Source organism: Octopus sinensis, linkage group LG27, assembly GCF_006345805.1.
Source record: "Octopus sinensis linkage group LG27, ASM634580v1, whole genome shotgun sequence".
Taxonomy (NCBI): domain Eukaryota; kingdom Metazoa; phylum Mollusca; class Cephalopoda; order Octopoda; family Octopodidae; genus Octopus; species Octopus sinensis.
The window spans coordinates 4830338-4855042 of record NC_043023.1 but is presented as its reverse complement, the minus strand read 5'-3'; the positions used below and the strand labels follow the sequence as shown (position 1 = coordinate 4855042).

The following is a 24705-nucleotide window of genomic DNA, read 5'->3' as shown; positions in this document are numbered from 1 at the left end:
ACTTGAGGACTTGGAGACATGGATTCAGGAAGTTCTTAATGATATCCCAGATGATGTCCTTCAGAAGGTCGTTCATTCCATCCCTGGGGCCATTTGAGGTGCTTATGTTGAAATATGAAGATTTACTTTCATTTTCCCATGTAATAAAGAACATGTACCCTTGGTTTCAAGAAATTTGGAAAAGGAATTTGGATTTTATTACCAATTTTTAATGCCTACTTACAATATATATTTCTTTTACTTTCTTTTCTTTTGCTTCAGTCATTTGACTGCGGCCATGCTGGAGCACCGCCTTTAGTTGAGCAAATCGACCACAGGACTTATTCTTTGTAAGCTTTGTACTTATTCTATCAGTCTCTTTTGCCGAACCGCTAAGTTACGGGGATGTAAACACACCAGCATCGGTTGTCAAGCGATGTTGGGGGGACAAACAGAGACACACAAACATATACACGCACACATGCACGCACACACACACACACACACACACACACACACACACATATATGTATGCATATATATGTATATATATGTATGCATATATATATATATATATATATATATATATATATATATGTATATAATGAAACACACACACACACAACACACACATATATACGACAGGCTTCTTTCAGTTTCCGTCTACCAAATCCACTCACAAGGCATTGGTTGGCCCGGGGCTATAGCAGAAGACACTTGCCCAAGATGCCACGCAGTGGGACTGAACCCGGAACCATGTGGTTGGGAAACAAGCTACTTACCACACAGCCACTCCTGCGTGCAGGAAATGTTTAATTGCAGCCCACAAAAATGAACATATCAAACAGCTTGTGAAAGGGGACTAACAAGACACCTAATTTGTACAGTGTTGCATAAAGAATTGAATTTTCGTCTGTGGAAACCCCATTATGTGCAGGAGCTAAAACCTGAAGACTGTGACTGCAGAAGTCCAGATCTCACTCCCTGGGATTTTTACCTGTGGGGTTACACAAAAGAGGAGGTGTACAGGACAGAACCTTGCACACTTGAGGACTTGGAGACATGGATTCAGGAAGTTCTTAATGATATCCCAGATGATGTCCTTCAGAAGGTCGTTCATTCCATCCCTGGGGCCATTTGAGGTGCTTATGTTGAAATATGAAGATTTACTTTCATTTTCCCATGTAATAAAGAACATGTACCCTTGGTTTCAAGAAATTTGGAAAAGGAATTTGGATTTTATTACCAATTTTTAATGCCTACTTACAATATATATTTCTTTTACTTTCTTTTCTTTTGCTTCAGTCATTTGACTGCGGCCATGCTGGAGCACCGCCTTTAGTTGAGCAAATCGACCACAGGACTTATTCTTTGTAAGCTTTGTACTTATTCTATCAGTCTCTTTTTGCCGAACCGCTAAGTTACGGGGATGTAAACACACCAGCATCGGTTGTCAAGCGATGTTGGGGGGACAAACAGAGACACACAAACATATACACGCACACATGCACGCACACACACACACACACACACACACACACACACACACATATATGTATGCATATATATGTATATATATGTATGCATATATATATATATATATATTATATATATATATATATATATGTATATAATGAAACACACACACACACACACACACACATATATATATATAAGCTTGAACTCACTTTCTTTGGATGTCCAATCGTCATTAGGAGATTCTTCAGACAGGCGTCTCTTCAGCTCATCCGGTCTGGAAGATCCAGTTCTTGGATTGGCACTGCTTTCTCGACTGTAACAGAAACAATGACACTTTCTAACAAAAGCATAAATTTGGAGAGAGAGGTTAGTTGCGTACACCAGCAGAAAGTGTACAACATGTCCACGTCCCACTGCAGTCCTCCAATATAGCCCATGATAAATCATATCTAGACCTCCTACCCCAGGTGCCAGTACTCCACTGGTAATTTATCGACCCTGAAAGGATAAAAGGCAAAGTCAAACCTGGCAGAATTTGAACTCAGAATGTAAAGACAGATGAAAAGCTACTAAGCATTTTCCCAGCATGCTAATAATTCTGCCAGCTCTCCAGCTTAATAATAATAATAATAATAATAATAGTAATGATAATAATATTAACAATCCTTTCTACTATAGGCACAAGACCTGAAATTTTGGGGAAAGGGGCTAGTCGATTAAATCAAGCCCATTGCTTGAGTGGTACTTATTTCATTGACCCCGAAAAGAAGAAAGGCAAAATCGACCTCAGTAGAATTTGAACTCATAACGTAAAGATGGATAAAATGCCTCTAAGCATTTTGCTCGGCATGCTAACGATTCTGCCAGCTTGCCTTTTGATTACAACAATAATAATAATACATGTTAATTAAACAGTTAATAAACATTTGTAAATTTCTGCACAAAAAAGTAATAACGGAAAAAATAAAAGTTGTTATTATAACAGTTTTAACTGAACATTAATTACAGTGTTAATGAGTGTTAATTAAATAGCAGTATGGAGTTGGTGGTGTTGCTTGGGTTCATATAGATTTCATACACACACACACACACACACAATGCAAGTGGTTGAGTATTCTACAGATTAGTGAACCATTAATGTAACCTTCAGGCAGACTCAATAGAACATATGTGAGTCAATGCAGAGCTCTTTGACTCAGGTCCAGCTCATGACAAGCTTCTACATAGTTTTGTCCGACTCAAGTTTTGCTCACAAAGCTTACAGACTCAACACCAATAACACCATCACCATCACAGCAACAATGCAATCATGTTTATAGTCAATGAAACAGTGAGTGAGAGAGCAGTGCATGGGATACAAATATATGAAGCCCAATAAACCCATCGTAACTACCTGTCTGAAACCAGGCACATGCATTACAACCATGTGCACGCAACACGGTCATCTCATATCAAGATAACCAGCACATGACCTTGTAGGAGGGGTCCAGTTAGAATTCTCTTCAGGTCGAGTAGCCCATCTCTCTCGAAAGATCCCTTATTAAGGTTTGTTTAAGGATGATGAATGAAACACTCTTGTTTCCAGAAGTTAATTATTCAAATCCCAAAGAATCCCTCTCAACACATGGCTACGATGCTCCCCAACTGTTTCTGCTTGCGATCCGAGATGCACATATTGTCAACCACTAAACAACATGTTCAGCTGGTTATGGTCAAGCAACTGACAAGCAAATCTGTGCTATTGAGCAGAATATTTGCTGTATCTTTTATATTAAGAAAAAACATGCACATAACACTTCCAATCAGTTAAGATCAGAAGCCATGAGAGCCAGTGCCTGGTACTACATCAGGACTATTATTAATTATTATTATTATTATTATCCTCTCCTTCAAACACTCATGTTTCGAAATCAACGGAAGTGACCACTTTCATCATTATTATTATATTAACCCTTTAGCATTTAATCTGGTTATATCCGGCCCAATTATTCAATCTGTTTTATGTTCAAACTGGCCAGATCCTGCCTCTCACACCTACCCTACAATGTCATTTTGAAAATGTACAATCCCATCTCACATCATTGAAATCTCAAAGCTACAACATGGTAAACGATTAGTTGAAAACAATGCAAATAAACAAACATCACATTTGACACAGTAATGTGAATGCAAATCAGTTATTATAATTAAGAGAAATTATTTTTATTATTATTAATATCACGTGATTTCCATCCATCACCTTTGTCCAACTGTGTTGTTGCTTTACATGAAAGGGGAGAGGGTGCAGGAGGGGAATATGGGAGAGTCGTTTGTGTGGCCAAGCAATCTGGTTCTGTGATAACAAATTAATAGAAGTAGAGGGAGGGGAGTGTCTAAGACCCTGTAGCATCATTAGCAGCATCAAGAAAGACTGTAGAGATGGAGAAGCTAGCAAAGGACTCCAGGTTAGGGCAGAGAGTATATCTTGCCAACATCTATATTCAAATTACTCTCTAAGCATGGAAATTAACTTTGGGAGATTAACACCTAATTTCTTCAAATTCTCCCCAGTTTTCTGAAAGAGTTAATAACAAGGCGTAGGAGTGGCTGTGTGGTAAGTAGCTTGCTTACCTACCACACGGTTCTGGGTTCAGTCCCACTGTGTGGCACTTTGGGCAAGTGTCTTCTACTATAGCCTCAGGCCGGCCAAGGCTTTGTGAGTGGATTTGGTAGACGGAAACTGAAAGAAGCCCGTTGTATATATATATGTATGCATGTATGTATATGTTTGTGTGTCTATGTTTGTCCACCCAACATCGCATGACAACTGATGACGGTGTGTTTACATACCCGTATCTTAGCGGTTTGGCAAAAGAGACCGATAGAATAAGTACTAGGCTTACAAAGAATAAGTCCTGGGGTCGATTTGCTCGACTAAAGGCAGTGCTCCAGCATGGCCACAGTCAAATGACTGAAACAAGTAAAAGAGTAAGAATTGTTGCTGGGCTTACATATTCTTTCTCTAACTGCTTTTCTATTCAAGTGCCATACCAACAACCAGTGTGTAGCTGCCTGTCCCCATCTCTCTCTCATTACCACCTTCCCTATCACCTGGTTCTTTTTATTTCTCTTCTATCAACTTCATTACTTTGAATGAATGAAAACAGTGTAAACTCTTTAACATTGGTGAAGACATGGCACCCTCTCCTGTGATGGTTGTCATTATCAAACGCATCCAGAGCATGCATGCATGTGGTTAACATTTTCACTTTGTATTCGTTGGGCTTGGATTCAGTTTCATCATCATCATTTAACATCCATTTTCCATGCTGGCCTGGGTCAAATGGTTTGACAGAACTGGTTATAGGGTGGCGAGCTGGCAGAAACGTTAGCACATAGGGCGAAATGCTTAGTGGTATTTCATCTGCTGTTACGTTCTGAGTTCAAATTCTGCCGAGGTTGACTTTGCCTTTCATCCTTTCGGGGTCGATTATTTAAGTACCAGTTACACACTGGGGTTGATGTAATTGACTTAATTCCTTTGTCTGTCCTTGTTTGTCCCCTCTGTGTTTAGCCCCTTGTGGGCAATAAAGAAATAAGAACTGGTTAGCCAGAGAGCTGCACTAAGTTCCAATCTGATTTGGCATGGTTTCTACGGCTCGCTGCCTTTCCTAACGCCAACCACTCCAAGAGTGTAGTGGGTGCTTTTCACATGCCACTGGCACAGGTGCCACTTATGTGACACCAGCATTGGCTGATCAGGTCTACATGAGCATGGTATATCGCCAAAGGTCTCGGTCACCTGTCACTGTCTCTGTGAGGTCCAAAGCTTGAACAGTGCTTTTTATGTTCCGCATAAAATTTCATTATATGTTTTTTTTATCAGTGTACTTCACTCACTCTGGGGGACTGAAAATGGTCTCAGGGGGAAAAATGTTTAAATGTTTATAGGTGCAGGTGTGGGTGTGTAGTAAGAAGCTTGCTTCCCAAACACATGGTTCTGGGCTCAGTTCTACCCAAAGCCTTGTGAGTGGATTTGGTAGATGGAAACTAAAAGAATCCCATTGTGTATGTGTGTCTATATATATATATATATATATATATATATATACTCTTTTCTCTCTCTCTTTTACTTGTTTCAGTCATTTGACTGCGGCCATGCTAGAGCACCGCTTTTAATCGAGCAACTCGACCCTGGGACTTATTCTTTTGTAAGGCCAGTACTTATTCCATCGGTCTCTTTTGCCGAACCGCTAAGTGACGGGGACATAAACACACCAGCATCGGTTGTCAAGTAATGCTAGGGGCACAAACACAGACACACAAACACACATATATATATATACATATATACGATGGGCTTCTTTCAGTTTACATCTACCAAATCCACTCACAAGACTTTGGTCAGCCCAAGGCTATAGTAGAAGATACTTGCCCAAGGTGCCACGCAGTGAGACTGAACCCAGAACCATGTGGTTGGTAAACAAGCTACTTACCACACAGCCACTCCTGCGCCTATATATATATATTTACACATCAGTGTATGTATGTGTGTGTGTTCCACCACCAATTGACAACCAGTGCTGGTTTGTTTACATCCCTGTAATTTAGTGCGTTGGCATAAGAGACCGATAGAATAAGTACTAGGCTTAAAAGAAAAATGCATTGGGGCGATTCATTCGATTAAAATTTCAAGGTAGTGCCCCAGCATGGCCACATTATAATGACTGAAAAAAGGTAAAAGAGATAATATTGGCCTGTGTGAGTGTGTAAGGGTGGTGGTGGCAATTAAAGAGACTAGGAACAGAATGAAGTGAACCTGGACCATCACCATAAAAGTCCTTTTAATATTTATTTTTCCATGCTTGCATGGGTCAGAAGAAACTCGTTGGAGCAGTTTCTTCTTGTCTGTTTCAAAGAACGGTAACATTTCCCCCAATTCTTCAAATACATATGACAGTTTTTATGAAAGGTGACCTTAAGGAGACAAACTCAAACACATTGGCACAGGCATGGCTGTGTGGTAAGAAGCTTGCTTCCCAACCACATAGTTCCAGGTTCAGTCCCATTGCATAGCACCTTGGGCAAGAAAACCTTGTGAGTGGATTTGGGGGATGGAAACTGAAAGAAGACTGTCATATCATCATCATCATCATCATTTAACGTCCGCTTTCCATGCTAGCATGGGTTGGACGGTTCAACTGGGGTCTGGGGAGCCCGAAAGCTGCACCAGTCCAGTCAGATCTGGCAGTGTTTCTACAGCTGGATGCCCTTCCTAACGCCAACCACTCCGAGAGTGTAGTGGGTGATTTTATGTGCCACCGACACAGGTGCCAGACGAGGCTGACAAACGGCCACGCTCGGATGGTGTTTTTTATGTGCCACCGACACAGGTGCCAGACGAGGCTGGCAGACGGCCACGCTCGGATGGTGTTTTTTATGTGCCACCGACACAGGTGCCAGACGAGGCTGGCAGACGGCCACGCTCGGATGGTGTTTTTTATGTGCCACCGACACAGGTGCCAGACGAGGCTGGCAGACGGCCACGCTCGGATGGTGTTTTTATGTGCCACCGACACATATATATATATATATATATATATGTATATATATGTGTATATCTGTCGCTTGACAACTGATTTTGGTGTGTTTGTGTCCCTATAACTTAGTGGTTCAGCAAAAGAGACCAAATAGAATAAATTCTAAGCTTACAGTTCATCAACTTTAGGACATTAAAATGTTAACTTATTTATTTAATAAATAAGTTAACATCTTTAATGTCCAAAAGTTGATGAACCAGCTATTGTTCTCCATTTTCTTATTTGTAATATAAATTAATGGTAAAATATCTCTTTACCCTCTCCCATTTAATACACCAGGTAATGTAATTGCAATGCAATAAAAAACACTTGTGTATTAATAATTGGGTATTCTACCAACAGTATATTGGATAGATATTATCCCTTAGTGGGTTGGACTCACGACCCCTAACTTTCTTGGAGTATATATATATATATATATATATATTATATATATATATATATAGTTATCCGTATAATGAAGGGTGAAATTAATAATTTGGAAAAATTATCAATTACACCAAGTAGTCTTCGGCATGTAAAAGCCTCATTCGAGGAAAATTTAAGTAATACTAAGCAATAAGGGTTTAGCAACGAGTTGCCTTACCACATACCGAATTTAGAAATAGCAGTCAAAGGGTTATAGCTATTTCTTCTACTAAAAAGGGAGATCTCAGTAAAAACAGCATTTGGAAGGCACAAACAGGTAAGAAGAATGAATTGACTGCAATCTATCATACATTTTTTTTAGTTATCCACGGACGTACGTTTCGAAATCAAGTTTTAAAACTTGATTTCGAAACGTACGTCCGTGGATAACTAAAAAAATGTATGATAGATTGCAGTCAATTCATTCTCTCTTACCTGTTTGTGCCTTCCAAATGCTGTTTTTACTGAGATCTCCCTTTTTAGTAGAAGAAATAGCTATAACCCTTTGACTGCTATTTCTAAATTCGGTATGTGGTAAGGCAACTCGTTGCTAAACCCTTATTGCTTAGTATATATATATATATATATATATATACACATATACACACATACATATACACATATACATATACATATACACACACACATTTCTGTTCTTTCTGTGAAGGTGCATGGTTCAGTGGTTAGAGCATTGAGCTTACGACCGCAAGGTTGTGAGTTCGATTCCCGGACCAGGCTGCATGCTGTGTTCTTGAGCAAGACACTTTATTTCACATTACTTCAGTTCACTCAGCCGTAGAAATGAATTTCAACATCACAGGTGCCAAGCTGTATCGGCCCTTTGCCTTTCCCTTGGATAACATCAGTGGTGTGGAGAGGGGAGGCTGGTATGCATGGGCAACTGCTGGCCTTCCACAAACAACCTTGCCTGGACTTGTGCCTCGGAGGGTAACTTTCTAGGTGCAATCCCATGGTCATTCATGACCGAAGGGAGTCTCCTCCTCTGTTCCTTCATTTCTTTGTATTTAGATGTTGTAATTTAGAATGTGATCATTTGGTGGAATAAATAAACTTTGGTGCCTGTGCCAGTGACACCTAAAAGGCACTCTGTATACCCTATGGAGTGATTGGCATTAGGAAGATCATCCAACTGAAGAAACCAAGTCAAAACAGACTGGCACCTGGTGCAGCTCTCCAGCTTCACCAGTTTCCAGTTAAACCATCTAACCCATACCAGCATGGGAAACGGATGTTAGATGATGATGAAGATGACAGTAAAAAATAAGCACTAACAAAGGACACACTAATTTTGTTGTCATCTATTTGAAGATAGTGATTTTCATGAAGTTTCTCAGGGACTGACCACCAATTTTCCCGTAATTGTGTCCACTTTTGTTTTGCAATTTGCACTATAATCCAGTTGAGGCCAGTGGATTGGCAGAACTAGGAGAATGTCAGACTGGATGCCTTTGCAGCATTTGTTCTGGTTCTTTGAGTTCTAGGTTCAAACCCCACCAAGACCTACATGTGTGGTAGACTTATTCCATCACCTGGTGCCTTGGAAGGGTGGGGAGGGATTCTGCAATAAATATTCATTCCAGGTCTCCAGTTTGAGGATACCTGTCATCTCATCTCCTCTCACTAGTCTCAGAACCCCTATAAAAGGACATGGCACTGCCTTCCCCCTGATTAAAAGATCAAAATAAATGAAATAAAAATCTAAGAAATAAATTCACTGTGTTATTATTTAGCCCTTGGTTGGTCATTGAGTCTTTTCAGGTTTATGTATGACTCCATTATCTAACGTACTGGTGTGGTTTGAGGGAAATACTACCGTTATCTCTTGAAGCCCGAGCAACTACAAAGACCTTGCTCGTTGGCTTGGCCACTCTGTTGCCCGAAGTTGGTTAAATTAATCCATCACCTTGGTCACTCAGTCAGTCAGGCCATGAAGTACGTAGGGAGTTGGGTCTTGGGTCAAAGTTACTGAGGGTCAGTTAGTGACAACATGATAGTTGGAGTGTCAGTGAGTGAGGGTCACTTTAATATCGGTCAGTTAATGGCCATTGCGATCAAGTCAGTCTGATTATAGATCAACACCAGCCAAGTAGTAGCAGTCATTAATACACACAGATACGTGTGTGTATGTGTCTATAAATATATATATATGTATATATATATTTGGGTCTTAACCAAACCCAAGAAGGTTGTATGTGACAATTTTAAAACACTAAAACAGTCTAAATATATAAAATTTGGAAGACGAAACACTCAGAATAGGAAATACCATAATGTCAAAAGATTAAAACTGAGAATTTAGAAATATTTATATTTGGAAATATCTTAAGAGACATTTATATACAAGAAAGTTTATTTTGAGAAACATATTTTTCACTTAGAAAAAAACAAAGAATACAAGGGACATAAGTGAAATGTTTGTGTACTTTAAATTCTTTTCTTACTTAATATAAAGCCCTCTCGTTTTACAATAGAAACAAAAATGATAGAAGTTTGGAAAATTAAAATTAATATTGTGCTTTTGATTATCTCCCTTCACTTTCACAGTTGTCCCTCAAAAGTATCTGTCACTCACTGACAGGATTATGGCCGAGCCTGTGGCAATGGAGACCTCTGCTGTTCTTAGCCCCTGAACTGCTATTGGGGCAGAGATGGCTGTCCACAAGAGCAAGCCCTCTATGTTAGAATGGCTGTTCCAGCAAATCTCCCTGCAGGGCAATGCCTTTTCAGTTTTGTCTGATGGGACCATGTGATGGTCTAAATCACAGGAAATTGAGAGAATAGAAGAATTTTGTTGTTTATTACACAAACAGGTAAGTGGATGCGTGGCTGTGTGGTAAGAGATTTGCTTTCCCATGCAAATAAAAAGGTGGTGAGCTGGCAGAAACATTAGCATGCCGGGTGAAATACTAAGCAGTATTTCGTCTGCCGTTACGTCCTTAGTTCAAATTCCGCCAAGGTCGACTTTGCCTTTTATCCTTTCGGGGTTGATAAATTAAGTACCAGTTACGCACTGGGGTCAATGTAATCGACTTAATCCCTTTGTTTGTCCCCCCTATGTTTAGCCCTCTTGTGGGCAATAAAGAAATAAGAAGCTTGCTTTCCAACCACATGGTTCTAGGTTCTGTCCCACTGCATAGTAACTTGGGCAAATGTTTTCTATTACTGCCTCAGGCCGACCAAAGCTGTGTGAAGAGATTTGGTAGACGTAAACTGAAAGAAGCTTGTCGCATATATATATATATATATATATATATATATTAAGGTATGTAGAAAAATACAACATGGACAAGAACGTATAACTCTTAGAAGACGATACAATAAACACGGACAGGACATTCGAAACCCTCAGTCTTCAGTCAAGAACCGAATCATCGTAGTAATTTCGGCTGATTAATATATATATATATATTAATGTATGTATTTATTTGTACATGTGTGTCTGTGTTTGTCACTCAACCATCACTTGACAACTGATGTGTTTAAATCCCTGTAACTTAGCAGTTCAGCATAAGACACTGATAGAAGTACTAGGCTTACAAAAAATAAGTCCTGCAATCAATATTTTCAACTACAAGGTGGTGCTCCAGTATGGCTGCAGTCAAATGACTGAAGCAAGTAAACGAATAAAAGAACACTAATAATAAAGATTTCAAATTTTGGCACAAAGCCAGCAATTTCAGGGGCGGGGAAAAGTTGATTACATCAATCTCAGTACTCAACTGGTACTTTATTTTATTGACCCTGAAAAGACGAAAGACAAACTCGACCTCAGTCGAATTTGAACTCAGAACATGAAGACAAATGAAATGGCCAGAATTTTGCCCAATGTGCTAACGATTCTGCCAGTTCATTGCCTTACAAACAATAATAATAATACCACCTACATTCAATGTGTTTATGTTGGAATTGAATGAAATGAGAAAATTTAAAGGATGGAAATATTTGATAAAAGAACCATTGAAGTTTTTGCAATCTCATAACCTAGCAACTCACTTTTACGTTATGTTTCTCAAACAAACTCTTCTTTTTCTTCAAGCAAACCTATTATTTTTATTACCAACAGAGATAATTACATATACAACACATGAATATGATACACATATACAAAATCCATATTAAAATCCAAATCCAAAACTGAAGAATACACAAGACTCAACATAACTTATTGAAACAAGGCTCAACAGAACCTACTGAAGCAAGGCTCAACAGAACCTATCAAAGTAAGGTTCAACAGAACCTATCGAAGCAAGGTTCAACAGAACCTATCGAAGCAAGGTTCAACAGAACCTATCGAAGCAAGGTTCAACAGAACCTATTGAAGCAAGGTTCAACAGAACCTATCGAAGCAAGGTTCAACAGAACCTATCGAAGCAAGGTTCAACAGAACCTATCAAAGTAAGGCTCAACAGAACCTATCGAAGCAAGGCTCAACAGAACCTATCGAAGCAAGGTTCAACTGAACCTATTGAAGTAAGGCTCAACTGAATCTATTGAAGCAGGGCTCAACAGAACCTATTGAAGGCTCAACAAAACCTATTGAAGCAAGGCTCAACAGAACCTATCGAAGCAAGGTGCAACAGAATCTATTGAAGTATGGCTCAATTAAACCTATTGAAGCAAGGCTCAACAGAACCTATTGAAGCAAGGATCAACAGAACCTATCGAAGCAAGGCTCAACAGAACCTATCGAAGCAAGGCTCAACAGAACATATTGAAGTAAGGCTCAACTGAATCTATTAGAGTAAGGCTCAACTGAACATATCGAAGCAAGGCTCAACAGAATCTATTGAAGCAAGGCTCAACTGAACCTATTGAAGCAAGGATCAACAGAACCTTCTGAAACAAGTCAACATGCTTGTAGCATTACCACAGGCAATGGCGAGGCTAAGGCATTAGAACAGTCAAGCACCCTCACAGGCATCACCCAATGCCTTGGTTAGGTGAGACACTAATAATGACAAGAACTTCGCAGTTCGAAGCCCAGCCCAACCAAATGTCTCCAACACCACAGGCTAGAATAAATGGTTCACTGATAAGCCCTGTTTCTCTCTTTTAAAATGAAATAAATGATTTTTAGGGTTTTTTCATCATTTGGTATTATGGCATTTTACTATTCTGAGTTTCCAATCTTTCAAACATTTAATATTCTGATTTTGCAGTGTTTTAAAATTCCTCTTTAGTTTAATCTCAAGATTAATAATACTATTATTACACACACACATATACACACACATATCACACATGCAGATATGTATCAATGCATATGTATGTATGTTTTATGGATATCAATTACCTTGATTCACTAATTTAGACAGAGGAATGTGGATGGTTGAGTGGGGGTCAGTTATCTTGATAGTGGGGGAGAAACGTCTGGAGATAAAGGGGGCAGCACTGAAACAGGAAATAATAAGGAATAATATGTAAGAAAAAAAAGTAAACAAACATAACAATAATAATAATTTCTGACAATAACAACAACAGTAACAAAAATTGTTTCTAATATAAACATAAGACAAACAAATTTGAGATGGAGAAAGTCAATACCATTGACATCATATCCCTAGTACTCGATTGGTACTTTATTCTAAGGCCCCTGAAAGCATTAAAGGCAATCTTGACCTAAGTAGGATTTGAACCCAGGGAGAGGGGGGACAAGAAAGAGAAGGAGGGGAAGAGGTTAGGGTTAGGCTTCCTCAGTTCATAACTCATCATACTCTCCCTTCAAATGGAGAATGTGACAAGATGCAAAGGTGGTTTCAGAGGGAATTTCAACCAGATTCACTCATTACTCAAAAATGGATGTAAGTCTGAAGCAAATGAAAATGTTCAGAATCATCATCATCATCATCGTTTAATGTCTGTTTTCCATGCTAGCATGGGTTGGACGGTTCAACTGGGGTCTGGGAATCCAGAAGGCTGCGCCAGGCCCAGTCTGATCTGGCAGTGTTTCTACAGCTGGATGCCCTTCCTAACGCCAACCACTCCGTCAGTGTAGTGGGTGCTTTTTACGTGCCACCGGCACAGGTGCCAGACGAGACTGGCAAACGGCCACGATCGGATGGTGCTTTGGGGGCCAGACGAGGCTGGCAACGGCCACAATCGGACGATTCATTTTACGTGCCACCGGGACGGAGGCCAGTCGGGGCAGCGCTGGCAACGGCCATGTTCGGATGGTTCTCTTACGTGCCACAGCTACAATTTCCATTGATGTTGATCGATTTTGATTTTCACTTGCCTCAACAGGTCTTCACAAGTAGGGTTTGTGTCACAAGGAAAGGTATGCATAAGTGGGCTGGCTATGTCCCAGGTAGAGGCCACGGGTTATGGTCTCACTTGTCCTGCCGGGTCTTCCCACACACAGCATACTTCCAAAGGTCTCAGTCTCTGGTAATTTCCTCGGTGAGACCTAAAGTTCGAAGGTCAAAAATGTTAAGGAAGACTACAGACACTGATGAGTGCCACAAAAGCAAGAAAGGGTTTGAGAAATGTATTGCCAGAGTTCAAGGAAATCTTTGCAAAGGAATTTCAAAATCAAGTGTTCATCGGAAGAGTTGTCATTGGAAAAGACATGGGTCCAAGAACAGTTAATATCATCATCATTTAATATGCATTGTCCATGCTGGCATGGGTTGGACAGTGTGACTGGGGAGCCACAACAGCTTCCAATCTGATTTGTGATTTGGTATGGCTCCTATGGCTGGATGCCCTTCCTAAAGCCAACCACTTTATAGAGTATGCTGGGTGCTTTTACATGGTGCTACACTGATGTTTTTATGTGACACTGCCATGGGGGCTTTACACAACCAGAAGGATCAGCCTTAACTATTTTCCATGATGATGATCCAGACCAAAGTGGAATTTTGTGAGTGATATTTGGAAAGATGTGTAGAAGATGTACAATTTGCAACTAAGATTGCTCGGAGTGACGAACAATAGTAGCAGTATAGGGAGGATGGACATGCACTGTAATGGCATGTCACTACATCAACCATTTGTTGGTGATTCCCTATTCCTGCTGGTGGGTGATACCTTTGCATCACTTGAGCAATGATCCATGGGTCTGTTTGGGTAGTCATTGCTGGAGAGGGTTTTACAAGGCCAGAGTGCAAATCCTACCCCAACCTCTTTCAGTTACCTCTTATGACATGCAGAGGAAAGGTCAGGCCTATTCTTTGGCATGCAGGTCTCCATACAGCAGGAGTGATAAGGCTATGTCTAAATTAAATGGCTCAATTAATTGCCACAACTGCATCTACAGCAGATCTGAGAAAATCTGTAAATTATAAACGAACATCATTGGACAAGAAAAAAATCCTTCACTGTTTTTGAAGAAAATATACTTATAACCCTCATTAAATAGTATAATAGTAACTTCTTATATACCTTCTTCTACCCTTCACAAAGACCCTGATAAAGAGGATCAACAGTCTCACCAACGGAACCCTGAGAACCATCAAGAACATCAGATGGTACTATTATGTTTCCACAAAGAAAAGCATGCTCACATGCATCAGCCCTCAACTTCCCACCTCACAGCTGCCCACCATCTGCTGGTGCAGGCATCTTCTGTCTGCTGCGAGATCATCCTACCAGGGGTTTACTCTTATTCGACATTACAGTATGGCATGGCTTATCATGAGAAAGACAGTATGACAGCACTGTGACTGGTTCCATTTACTTGAACTTGCTGCTACAATCTGTTTTACCAAGCTTTTAAGAAGACCTGGAAGATATGGAGTTTTATTTTCAGTAAGATGAGGCACCTCTATCACTACCATAATAATGTTAGTGACCATCTTGATGACATTTTGCCAAACAGGTGAATTTGATGAAGAGGTTCAGTAGAATAACCTGGGTTAACTGGACTTTGCTCCACTAGACTTTCTTTAATGGGGTTTCTATAGACACTGATGATCTAAGGGCAGCGACTGAATAAGAATGCACACAAATACCAAACAAAATGTTTATTGATGTTTGTGATTCCATTGTTTCACATTATCAATAGTGTCTGCACCACAATGGTAATCAGTTTGAAAATAAACATTCATACAAATATATAATTTTGTCTGTAGAGTGTATTAAATTCTGAAAACGAAATGCATTTGATAAACAAAAACATTATAATTTTTTAATGTGTGTACCCACGTTCCCTATATATATTCAAGAGTAGATTTGTTGCAGGTAGCAGAGAGTGTACCAAAACAGCTGTCTGTATCACTAAATGCTGCATTAAATGTTATTAAGCCATCTTTTATAAGGTATTGCAAAAGACTTTTTTGCAATTCGGGTATTTTGGAGTGTAAAGTCTAGTAATGAATTTTTAAGCAAGCTGCAAATAACTAAAGCAGTAAGGAACATGCAGGTGTATAATTTCTCTACACTATGTATATACGCTTGTTTGCTTCATGCTCTTGCTTAATGGGGCTGGGGTCATCCCAGGTTAGTGGTCCCAGAGATATCCTCATGCATAGAGCTGACCAGATCCACCAGAGCTCCCCATCCTTGGCAGTCCCATGCCAGCCCCTCTGCTTCCTCCAAGGTGACGTTGAGCCGCTGGAGATCTTCCCCAATCCCATCCAGTCATCTGGTGCATGGCCTACCATGGGACCTCATCCAGCTTGCAGCTGCTGTATCGAATGAGACTAAAGCCCCAGAAGGGTGATCTAATGGGAGATAGAGGACATGTCCACACCAGTGCATGCAACAGAAAGCTATGAAGTAGGATGCTGCTTGAAACATGATGATACCATCTGATGTTCTTGATGGTCTCCCGGGCTCTGCTATCAAAGCCATTCATCCTCTTTGCCAGCATTTTTGAGAGGAATAGAAGGTGTATTTAAAGTTACTTTTACACTGTTTAATAAAGGTAACATATTTCTTTTAGAAACAGTGAAGGATTTCTTTTTTGTTCAAGTTTAGATATAACGGCTTTACTTGTTTTAGTAGGAATAGATGAAAAGTCTGATAGAAGGAGAAGCACAGGAGTCTTTTTATGGCCACCACATATCATATAGGGATGAGAATAGTTAGGAAGGAGATAAAGACAGGAGTGACGGAGTACTGGATCAAACACTTAATGTGCAAGAAAGTGAGGTATTGGTCAGCTCCAGGCCACAGAAGAAATCACTTGCTGAAAGTGCAACGCATAGGGAATGAACCTGAATCCTCATGATTAAGAAGTGAACTTTTTAACCACATGGTTATTTATACATGTAAAAAAAATTATGGAACACAACAAATCACATGACTGCCAACATGGGTACAGTCCAATAATAGACACGAAACAGGTGTAAAGACAAAATTCCATTCCGTGTGAATCTAGTTGAAACCAGTGTTAACTTACTCAACGTTGAGTGTCTTGAATTTTTTGGTGAAATTGTTGCCACCGTTTGTTTCATCGTCAAGGATGATGGGACGCTTTTTGCGTGGTTGCGGCTCAGAGATGGCGATCTTCTTGCGCTTCGATTCTTTGTATGAGATCACGCGGTAGGTTTCGGCTTGGGTGAGTGTCTTCAAGACTGTTGGGAATAAAATAACAATAATAATAATCCTTTCTACTATAGGCACAAGGCCTGAAATTTGAAAGAGGGGGATAATTGATTACTCAACTGGTACTTATTTCATTGACCCCAAAACAATGAGAAGCAAAGTTGACCTTGGTGGCATTTGAACTCGGAACAAGAAGAGAGGCAAAATGCTGTATTTCGTCAGGCGTGCTAATGATTCTGCCAGTTCACCACATTAATAATAATAATAATAATAATCCTTTCTACTTAAGGTACAAAGGCCTGAAATTTGTAAGGAGGGAACTAGTTGATAACATTGACCCCAGTACTCAGCTGGTACTTAATTATTGACCCTGAAAGAGTAAAAGCAAAGAAAGAGTAAAAGCCTGGCAGAATTTGAACTCAGAATGTAAAGATGGACGAAATGCTGCCAAGCATTTTACCGCGCCTGCCAACGGTTATGCCATCTCACCACTTTTATAATATAAGTAATAATAACAATCTTTTCTATCTAGGCAAAAGCCTGACATTTTAGAGGGTCAATCACATCAAGCCTGGTGTTTAATTCACATTTAGTTTATTGAATCTGAAAGGATGAAAGACAAAGTTGATATCAGTGGAATTTGAACTCAGAATGTGAAACCAAAAGAAATCCCACAAAGCATTTTTTTGCTGGCATTCTAATGATTTTACCAGCTCACCACCACTTTCTTCTGCTTCTTAATAATAATAATAATAATAAAAATTCCTTGATGTAGTACCAGGCAGTAGCTTTCATGGCCTCTGATCTTAACTGATTGGAAGTGCTATCATGCACATGTTTTCTCTACAGCAAATATTCTGCTCAATACCACAGATTTTCTTGTTAGTAGTTTGACTTTAACCAGCTGAGCATGTTCCTTGGTGGCTGACAATATACTTAGCAGTTCAGCAAAAATGACTGATAGAATAAGTACTAAGCTTTAGAAAAATAAGCCCTGGGGTTGATTTGTTTGACTAAAACCCTTCAAGGCATTGCTCCAGCATGGCTGCAGTTTAATGACTGAAACAAGTAAAAGAATAAATTTACAAAGGACTGCACTTCCCTCTTTCAACTCATTTTCAAGTGGAACAAGAAAATGCCGAAGACTTACCCATTCCTGCATTGTCTTTGTTATGGAGGGCAACATAGGCTGACGTGTCATTGATCCAGGATAATTGCACATTACCTGCCATGGGAAAAAAAAAGGAAATGAAATGGTTACACAATATCTCTCTAGTAACTACAGCTATACTGTTACTGGAAGGGCAGTTGAAGTTGGTAAAAGTGAATCAACTGAATAAATGTAAATCGTAATATGAAACCATTGTAAGTTTCCAATGTCACAAATAGAGATTTCACTGTTTTCTGCATTGAAAATAAGGAAATGGATTCTATGAAAGAGGGACTGGTAGAAGAAATTTTATTTCTAAGAACAAGATGTTAGTAAATATTAAAATCTCTTGTGGAAGTGTCATCCAACCAAAGTACAAATATATGGGAAATTACCACCTGTATCATCTCTTGTGAAAGGTAGAAGAGTCTAGTTTGCTGGAAGCCATCTGCTCGTGATACCAGAGGGCACACACTCTCCTACCCTGATGTAATCTCCAGGGATACAGGCATCCAGCAACAGGACCTCCGTAATGCTATGATGGACCGTGAAGACTGGCGTAACATAGTAAATTCCATTGTCTCGACCACGGTGGAACAATGATGATGATGATGAAATATTATATTTTCATTTAACCCCTATTCTATTTTCTTTTCTTTTTTGCTGCTTTTGCAGATTCCCATGATTCTCTGTCGCCATCCAATTCCATTATTAAGGATTTGAATTGGGAGCTTGAGTGAATCTTTCATTAGTCGACACAACCATGGATATCACCACCATCAATACATTGCATTTACTCTCTTGATAGAGCTTGGTGATCCTGACCATTGATCTTCTTGGATTCCTCCATTCAGCATCAATGTTAGAAGCACCATTGGCTCAGTTGAGCTCTTCCGCTGCCCCCTTCACAATCCGCCATGCTGCTTTTGCAGATTCCCATGACTGCCACCATCCAATTCCATTATTATGAATTTAAATTGGGAGCTGGAGTCATAATGAATCTATCATCAGCTGATTACACAACCATGGACACTGCCCCTGGTGAGCCTCACTGCGTTTAAACCCTTATCATCATCACTTCATTCTGATGATGAGATGAGATAGTCACGAAATACTGGCACAAGGCCAGCAATTATGGGGAAACGGTTAAGTCAATTACACTGACCCCACTGCTCCGATGGTACTTATTCTATCTACCCTGAAAAGATGAAAGGCAAAATCAACCTCGACGACATTTCAACTCAGAATGTAAAGATGGACAAAATGCCGCTAAGCATTTCGCCTGGTGTGCTAACATTTCTTATTTCTTTATTGCCCACAAGGGGCTAAACACAGAGGGGATGAACAAGGACAGACAAAAGGATTAAGTCAATTATATCGACCCCAGTGCGTAACTGGTACTTAATTTATCGTCCCTGAAAGGATGAAAGGTAAAGTCGATCCTGGTGGAATTTCAACTCAGAATGTAACGGCAGACGAAATACCGCTAAGTATTTTGCCCAGTATGCTAATGATTCTGCCAGCTCATCAACTTAAGGTCTTGAAATATTAATGGGTTTCTGCATTTAGGAATATGAAGGTCCAGAAATAAACATAAAAGACTAATTAGTAAATATGAAAAATCATTAATGAAAATAATCAAACTTGAATATAGTTGTATCTTTAATATAACAAGATCATAAGCAAACTGTTCCCTATTTAAACAAATATATCTATGTATCTAAGTGTGTGTGTACAGAGAGAGAGAGAGAGAGAGAGAAAAGGAGAGATGTTAATGATAACTCACCAAAAGGCATAAAAAGCTGGTAGAGATCTGCTGCTTTCCATTCTTTAGGGAAGGTCACATGAAAGATATGGTCTCTGGTGGGTTGTACTGCAGTGAAATAGACACGTATGAATGCATGTAAAAAGCTAAGGTTATATATGTAACGAGCAAAACGCCTCCCCCACGTCCAATGGACGGTGATGAGTTGTCAAAAGTTTAAACCAGATTTTCTCAAAACAACTTGTCCGACCGTCCCATAGGCCTCCCATTTGGCAAACACTGATTTAACCTAAATTTGAGACACCAGCAAAAGAAGAAATAAAGATAGACTTTTTTCTATTCTAAAGAAAAACGATTTTATTCACACAAATATGCAACCAAAGAGTTTAAAGTACCAGTAATGTGAAGCACATTGTGACCAGCGATGTGTAGTAACATCTGATAGCGTGGTCAGTTACAGTGATATATATATACATACATACATATATATATATATATATATATATATATATATATATATATGCACACACAAGTGCAGGTGTAGCTGTGTGGTAAGAAGCTTGCTTCCCAACCACATGGTTCTGGGTTCAGTCCCACTGTGTAGCACCTTAGGCTAGAGTCTTCTACTATAGCCTTGTGAGTGAATTTGGTAGATGGAAACTGAAAGAGTACATATGTTTGTGTATATACATATATATATGTGCGCGTGTGTCTTTGTGTGCGTATTTGTCCCACACCACTGCTTGACAACTGGTGTTAGTGTGTTTATGTCCCCATAACTTTGCGGTTCAGCAAAAGGGACGACAGAATAATTGCCAGGATTAAAAAACTAATTACTGGAGTTGATGATTCATTTGACTAAAATTCTTTGCGGCAGTGCCCTAGCATGGCCACTGTCAAATGATTGAAACAGATAAAGATTATATCTGACAGCCCTCCACACACTTTCTGTCTATCAAATTCACTCACAAGGTAGGATGACATTCATGTATAAGGATTCATGTGGGAGAGGACTAAGAAATGCTTGGACGGAAATGGTGAAGGTTGATCTCAGGATGTTAAACGGATCTTTACCTTTGACTGACAGATTTAAAAGATAATTTTTGGAACTAAACACTTTCAAACTTCGGACACTGGTAGAACATGTCATATAAAACATGTTTTACTCTCAGCATTTTTGAGAAAAGTTTATATTTACGAAGTTATTTTTGTTAAAGTTGTCGTATTTCGGTAATTTCAACCAATCAATGACATGTATTCAGCTGAATAAAATTACTGCTGTTGTTTGCCAACAACAACTATCGGTGGTGAATATTTTGTTTGTCACTGTTATTTATGACATCGTTCGTGCATTTCTACTGGTTTTTAGCTTTAAGTTTTTAGGGTTAAGGTTTTAGGGTTAGGGTTGTCATAAATAACAGTGACAAACGAAAAATACACCGCTGATAGTTATTGTTGACAAACAACGGCAGTAATTTTATTCAGCTGAATACACATCATTGATTGGTTGAAATTACAGAAATACGACAACTTTAACATGAAATAATTTCCTAAATATAAGCTTTTCTCAAAAATGCTAAGAGTAAAAGATGTTTTATGTGACACATTCTACCAGTGTCCGAAGTTTGAAAGTGTTTAGTTACAAAAAATTATTTTTAAAATCTGTAGGTCAAAAGGTAAACCTGACAAAGGTGAGAAAGGCAAGTAAGAGGGATCTATGTTGGAAAGGAATCATGATGACATATAAATGGACAAAAATGACCAGTAGAAGCTAAATGTCACAAAGATGTTTAGAGTAAGCAACAAATGAGAGCAAGACACAGAGCTGGAGAAGGTCACCAGTCAAACTGCTACAAGCAAGGGACCTCAGATATAGGAAAGGTGAAATGTGGAGACAAAAAAAAAAGCAAAAGGTCACTTACTGTCATTTCCTGTAACATTGACGTATGGAATGTCTTGTACACGGCTCATGAACAACCTAGAAACGTAGAGAAAAAGGTGTTGGTGTGTTAGTGGTGGTAGTAGTGACATTTGTAGTACTAAGCTTAGAAAGAATAAATCCTTAAGTCAATTTCTTCAACTAAAAACCTTTTAACCCTTTCGTTACTGTATTTATTCGTTACTGTTTTTTTCAATTACTTTAAGTATGACAAAGAATTCAGTAAAATAACTTAGTTATCATTCAGCTAGTTTTAGGAACATGAATTGTGACTAAAGTTTGGTGGAAGATTTTAATTCAAAACTTATATAAAAACAAGACATTTATACTCAGATCCAGAGCCGGTTTCAGCCAGGTTTGTAACGAAGGGGTTAAGGCAGTGCCCTAGCATGGCTGCAGTCAAATGACTGAAACAAGTAAAAGAATAGTAATCTACTCCCATATTTGACAGGTACTTTATTTCATTAGCCCCAGAAAGACGGAAGGCAAAGCTGGTCTTGTATTCACATCTGGGGGTGTTTTATAGGCTTAACTTAATCTCAGTATTTGACTGGTAGTTATGGAGTCCAGTAGTGAGATGTCAAACCTTAATAATTCCATCAAAATTTGAGGGCCCACAGAAGGAGAAAAGGGTTATAATTTGGAGACTTGGCTGCTTATTTAGCAGGCCAAACAACTGTGTAGAAATCCCCTTATTTTGTTGGTGCTGTCTAGTGATGGTGATGGTTGTATACTATTGCTAAAAGAAAACAAAATCTGAATATTTTGGAGAGAGAGATGGAAAGAGAGAAAAGATGGTGACAATGGTTAAGACAGGAAGAGCTAAGACAGACAGACAGAGAATGGATAAACACGGTACTTACTTGTTTTTGAATGGCTCCAACAAAGGTGACAGTGGTGAGAAGAGGGGATATTTTGTACTGCTGAGTTTATCTGGTGAAAAGAGGACACAGACAGTTGAGATTTACATACTTTTATCCTCAATTCTTAATTGGAAGGTAGGTGTGGGGAATTCTCCTTGCACCACCTCAAGGAAATTTCAGAATTCTATGGAAGCAATTTTGGAGAATCCAGTGGTGAGAAATCAGATTTAGATTGAGAAGTATCGATCACTTAAAGTGGATGGAACTTGTGGGAGAAGGAGACCCAGGAAGACATGGGATGAAGTATTGAAGGCCCATCTCAAGACACTGACTTTATGAAGGAGATGACTAAGGACAGAGATATCTGGCACATTGCCGTATTCAAGAGGACCTGTCTACCACAGCAGAACTGATAATGGCACTGGTGCCACATAGAAAGCACTGGTGCTGGTGTCATATTAAAAGCACCCAGTACACTCTATGGAGTGGTTGGCATTAGGAAGGGCATCCAGCTGTAGAAAACATGCCAGAACAAACAATGGAGCCTGAAGCGGCCCCTGGTCTTACCAGCTCTGGTTGAAATGTCCAACCCATGACAGTATGGAAAATAGACAGATGATGATTTCAATGGTCTTCCTGCATTTTCTGTTTTCACTAAAGAAATTATCATCATCATCATCATCATCATTTAACGTCCATTGTCCATGCTGGCATGGGTTGGACAGTGTGACCAGAGCTGGCAAGATGGGGGATGGTGCTGTACCAGACTCCTGCCTGATTTGGCATGGTTTCTACGGCTGGATGCCCTTCCTAACACCAACACTTTACAAAGTGTGCTGGGTGGTGCTTTTGCATGGCACTGCATGGACACTCTTACGTGTCGCCACATGAGTACTCTTACATGTTGCCACACAGGTGCTTTTATGCATCACTGCACATGCGCCTTTACATGTTGTCACATGGGTGCTATTACATGGCACCTGTGCCATTGGTGCTTTATACAACCAGAAGGATTGGTCTGAACACCTCTGGGTATGTATCAGCTAAATTAATAATACATAATTACTGTTGATTATATGTCCTCATCACTATTTTACATTTGTTTCCCATGTTGGATCAGTAGTTCTCAATCACCTTTTGCCTATGGACCCCTTTGATATATATTTTATTTGGGTGGAACCTCATAGCTATTCAATGTTTAAAAAATTCTATCATATTTTTATGATTAATATTATTAAAATCTGCATAAAAAAATCATTAATATATTTTGTTTATTGTAGAAACACAACCAATTTAACAACAAAATTTTATAAGGACCCCTACAGACCCTGACTGAAAACCACTGGGTTTATTACAGTCTGAGTCAGTTCTTATTTGAAGATGTGGTTCTCCACATGGCTTGGGGGACCACATCTCGGTTGTCTTCCTTTTGACATGGTTAGATGGCTTTCCTAACCGTGGGGCAATACTGTCTCATAACAATAGTAGAAGTGCAGTTTCCTTGTTCTCAATAAGATTAACCAATTAGCATTCAAACTTCTCAGTCAAATGTAGTGCTTATTATTCCTGTTGATTTAAATTAGTCATGCTTTACCTTGTAGCTTTGAGTTTTTCAATGCGTTTGTTCCTTTTTAGAATAATATTGTCAGGTAAGTGTGAGAGGCCAGATCTGGCCAGTTTGAAGATAAAACAGATTATTTTGGCTGGATTTGGCTGGTTTAAAAGTTGAAGAGTCATCATGAGTCTAGATGGCTTCATCAACCACTTTACAGAGTGTACTAGGTACATGTTATTGTAGTACCAGCACTAGTGACATCACTATGAGCCCCTAAAACCCTCAGAGGGAGAATGGAAGAGAGGGAGAATGAATGACCATGGAATTGCACCAAGAAAATTCCCCTGCGAGGCATAAGTCTGGGCAAGGTTGTTTGTGGAAGACCAGCACTCGTCCATGCATACCAGCCTCCCTTCTCTCCACGCTACCCATGTTATCCAAGGGGAAAGGCAAAGGGGATGATACAGCTTGGCACCAG

General features: G+C 39.4%; 1 protein-coding gene across 2 annotated transcripts in view; it reads right to left on the bottom strand.

The window, feature by feature from the left end:
* Positions 1-24705, bottom strand: part of LOC115225285 (poly(A)-specific ribonuclease PARN) — a 67504-nt gene that overhangs the window by 1715 nt on the left and 41084 nt on the right. Inside the window, exons 15-20 of one of the 2 annotated variants that reach the window (XM_029796223.2) lie at positions 22673-22742; positions 21793-21848; positions 19892-19978; positions 18106-18180; positions 16810-16984; positions 1668-1771 (exon numbers count right to left, since the gene is read on the bottom strand). In XM_029796223.2, coding sequence (XP_029652083.1) covers positions 1668-1771; positions 16810-16984; positions 18106-18180; positions 19892-19978; positions 21793-21848; positions 22673-22742 — 567 coding nt within the window. Of the gene's footprint in view, positions 1-1667; positions 1772-12736; positions 12858-16809; positions 16985-18105; positions 18181-19891; positions 19979-21792; positions 21849-22672; positions 22743-24705 lie in introns of those variants that run through there. The other variant, XM_036513931.1, reaches the window with a different exon arrangement.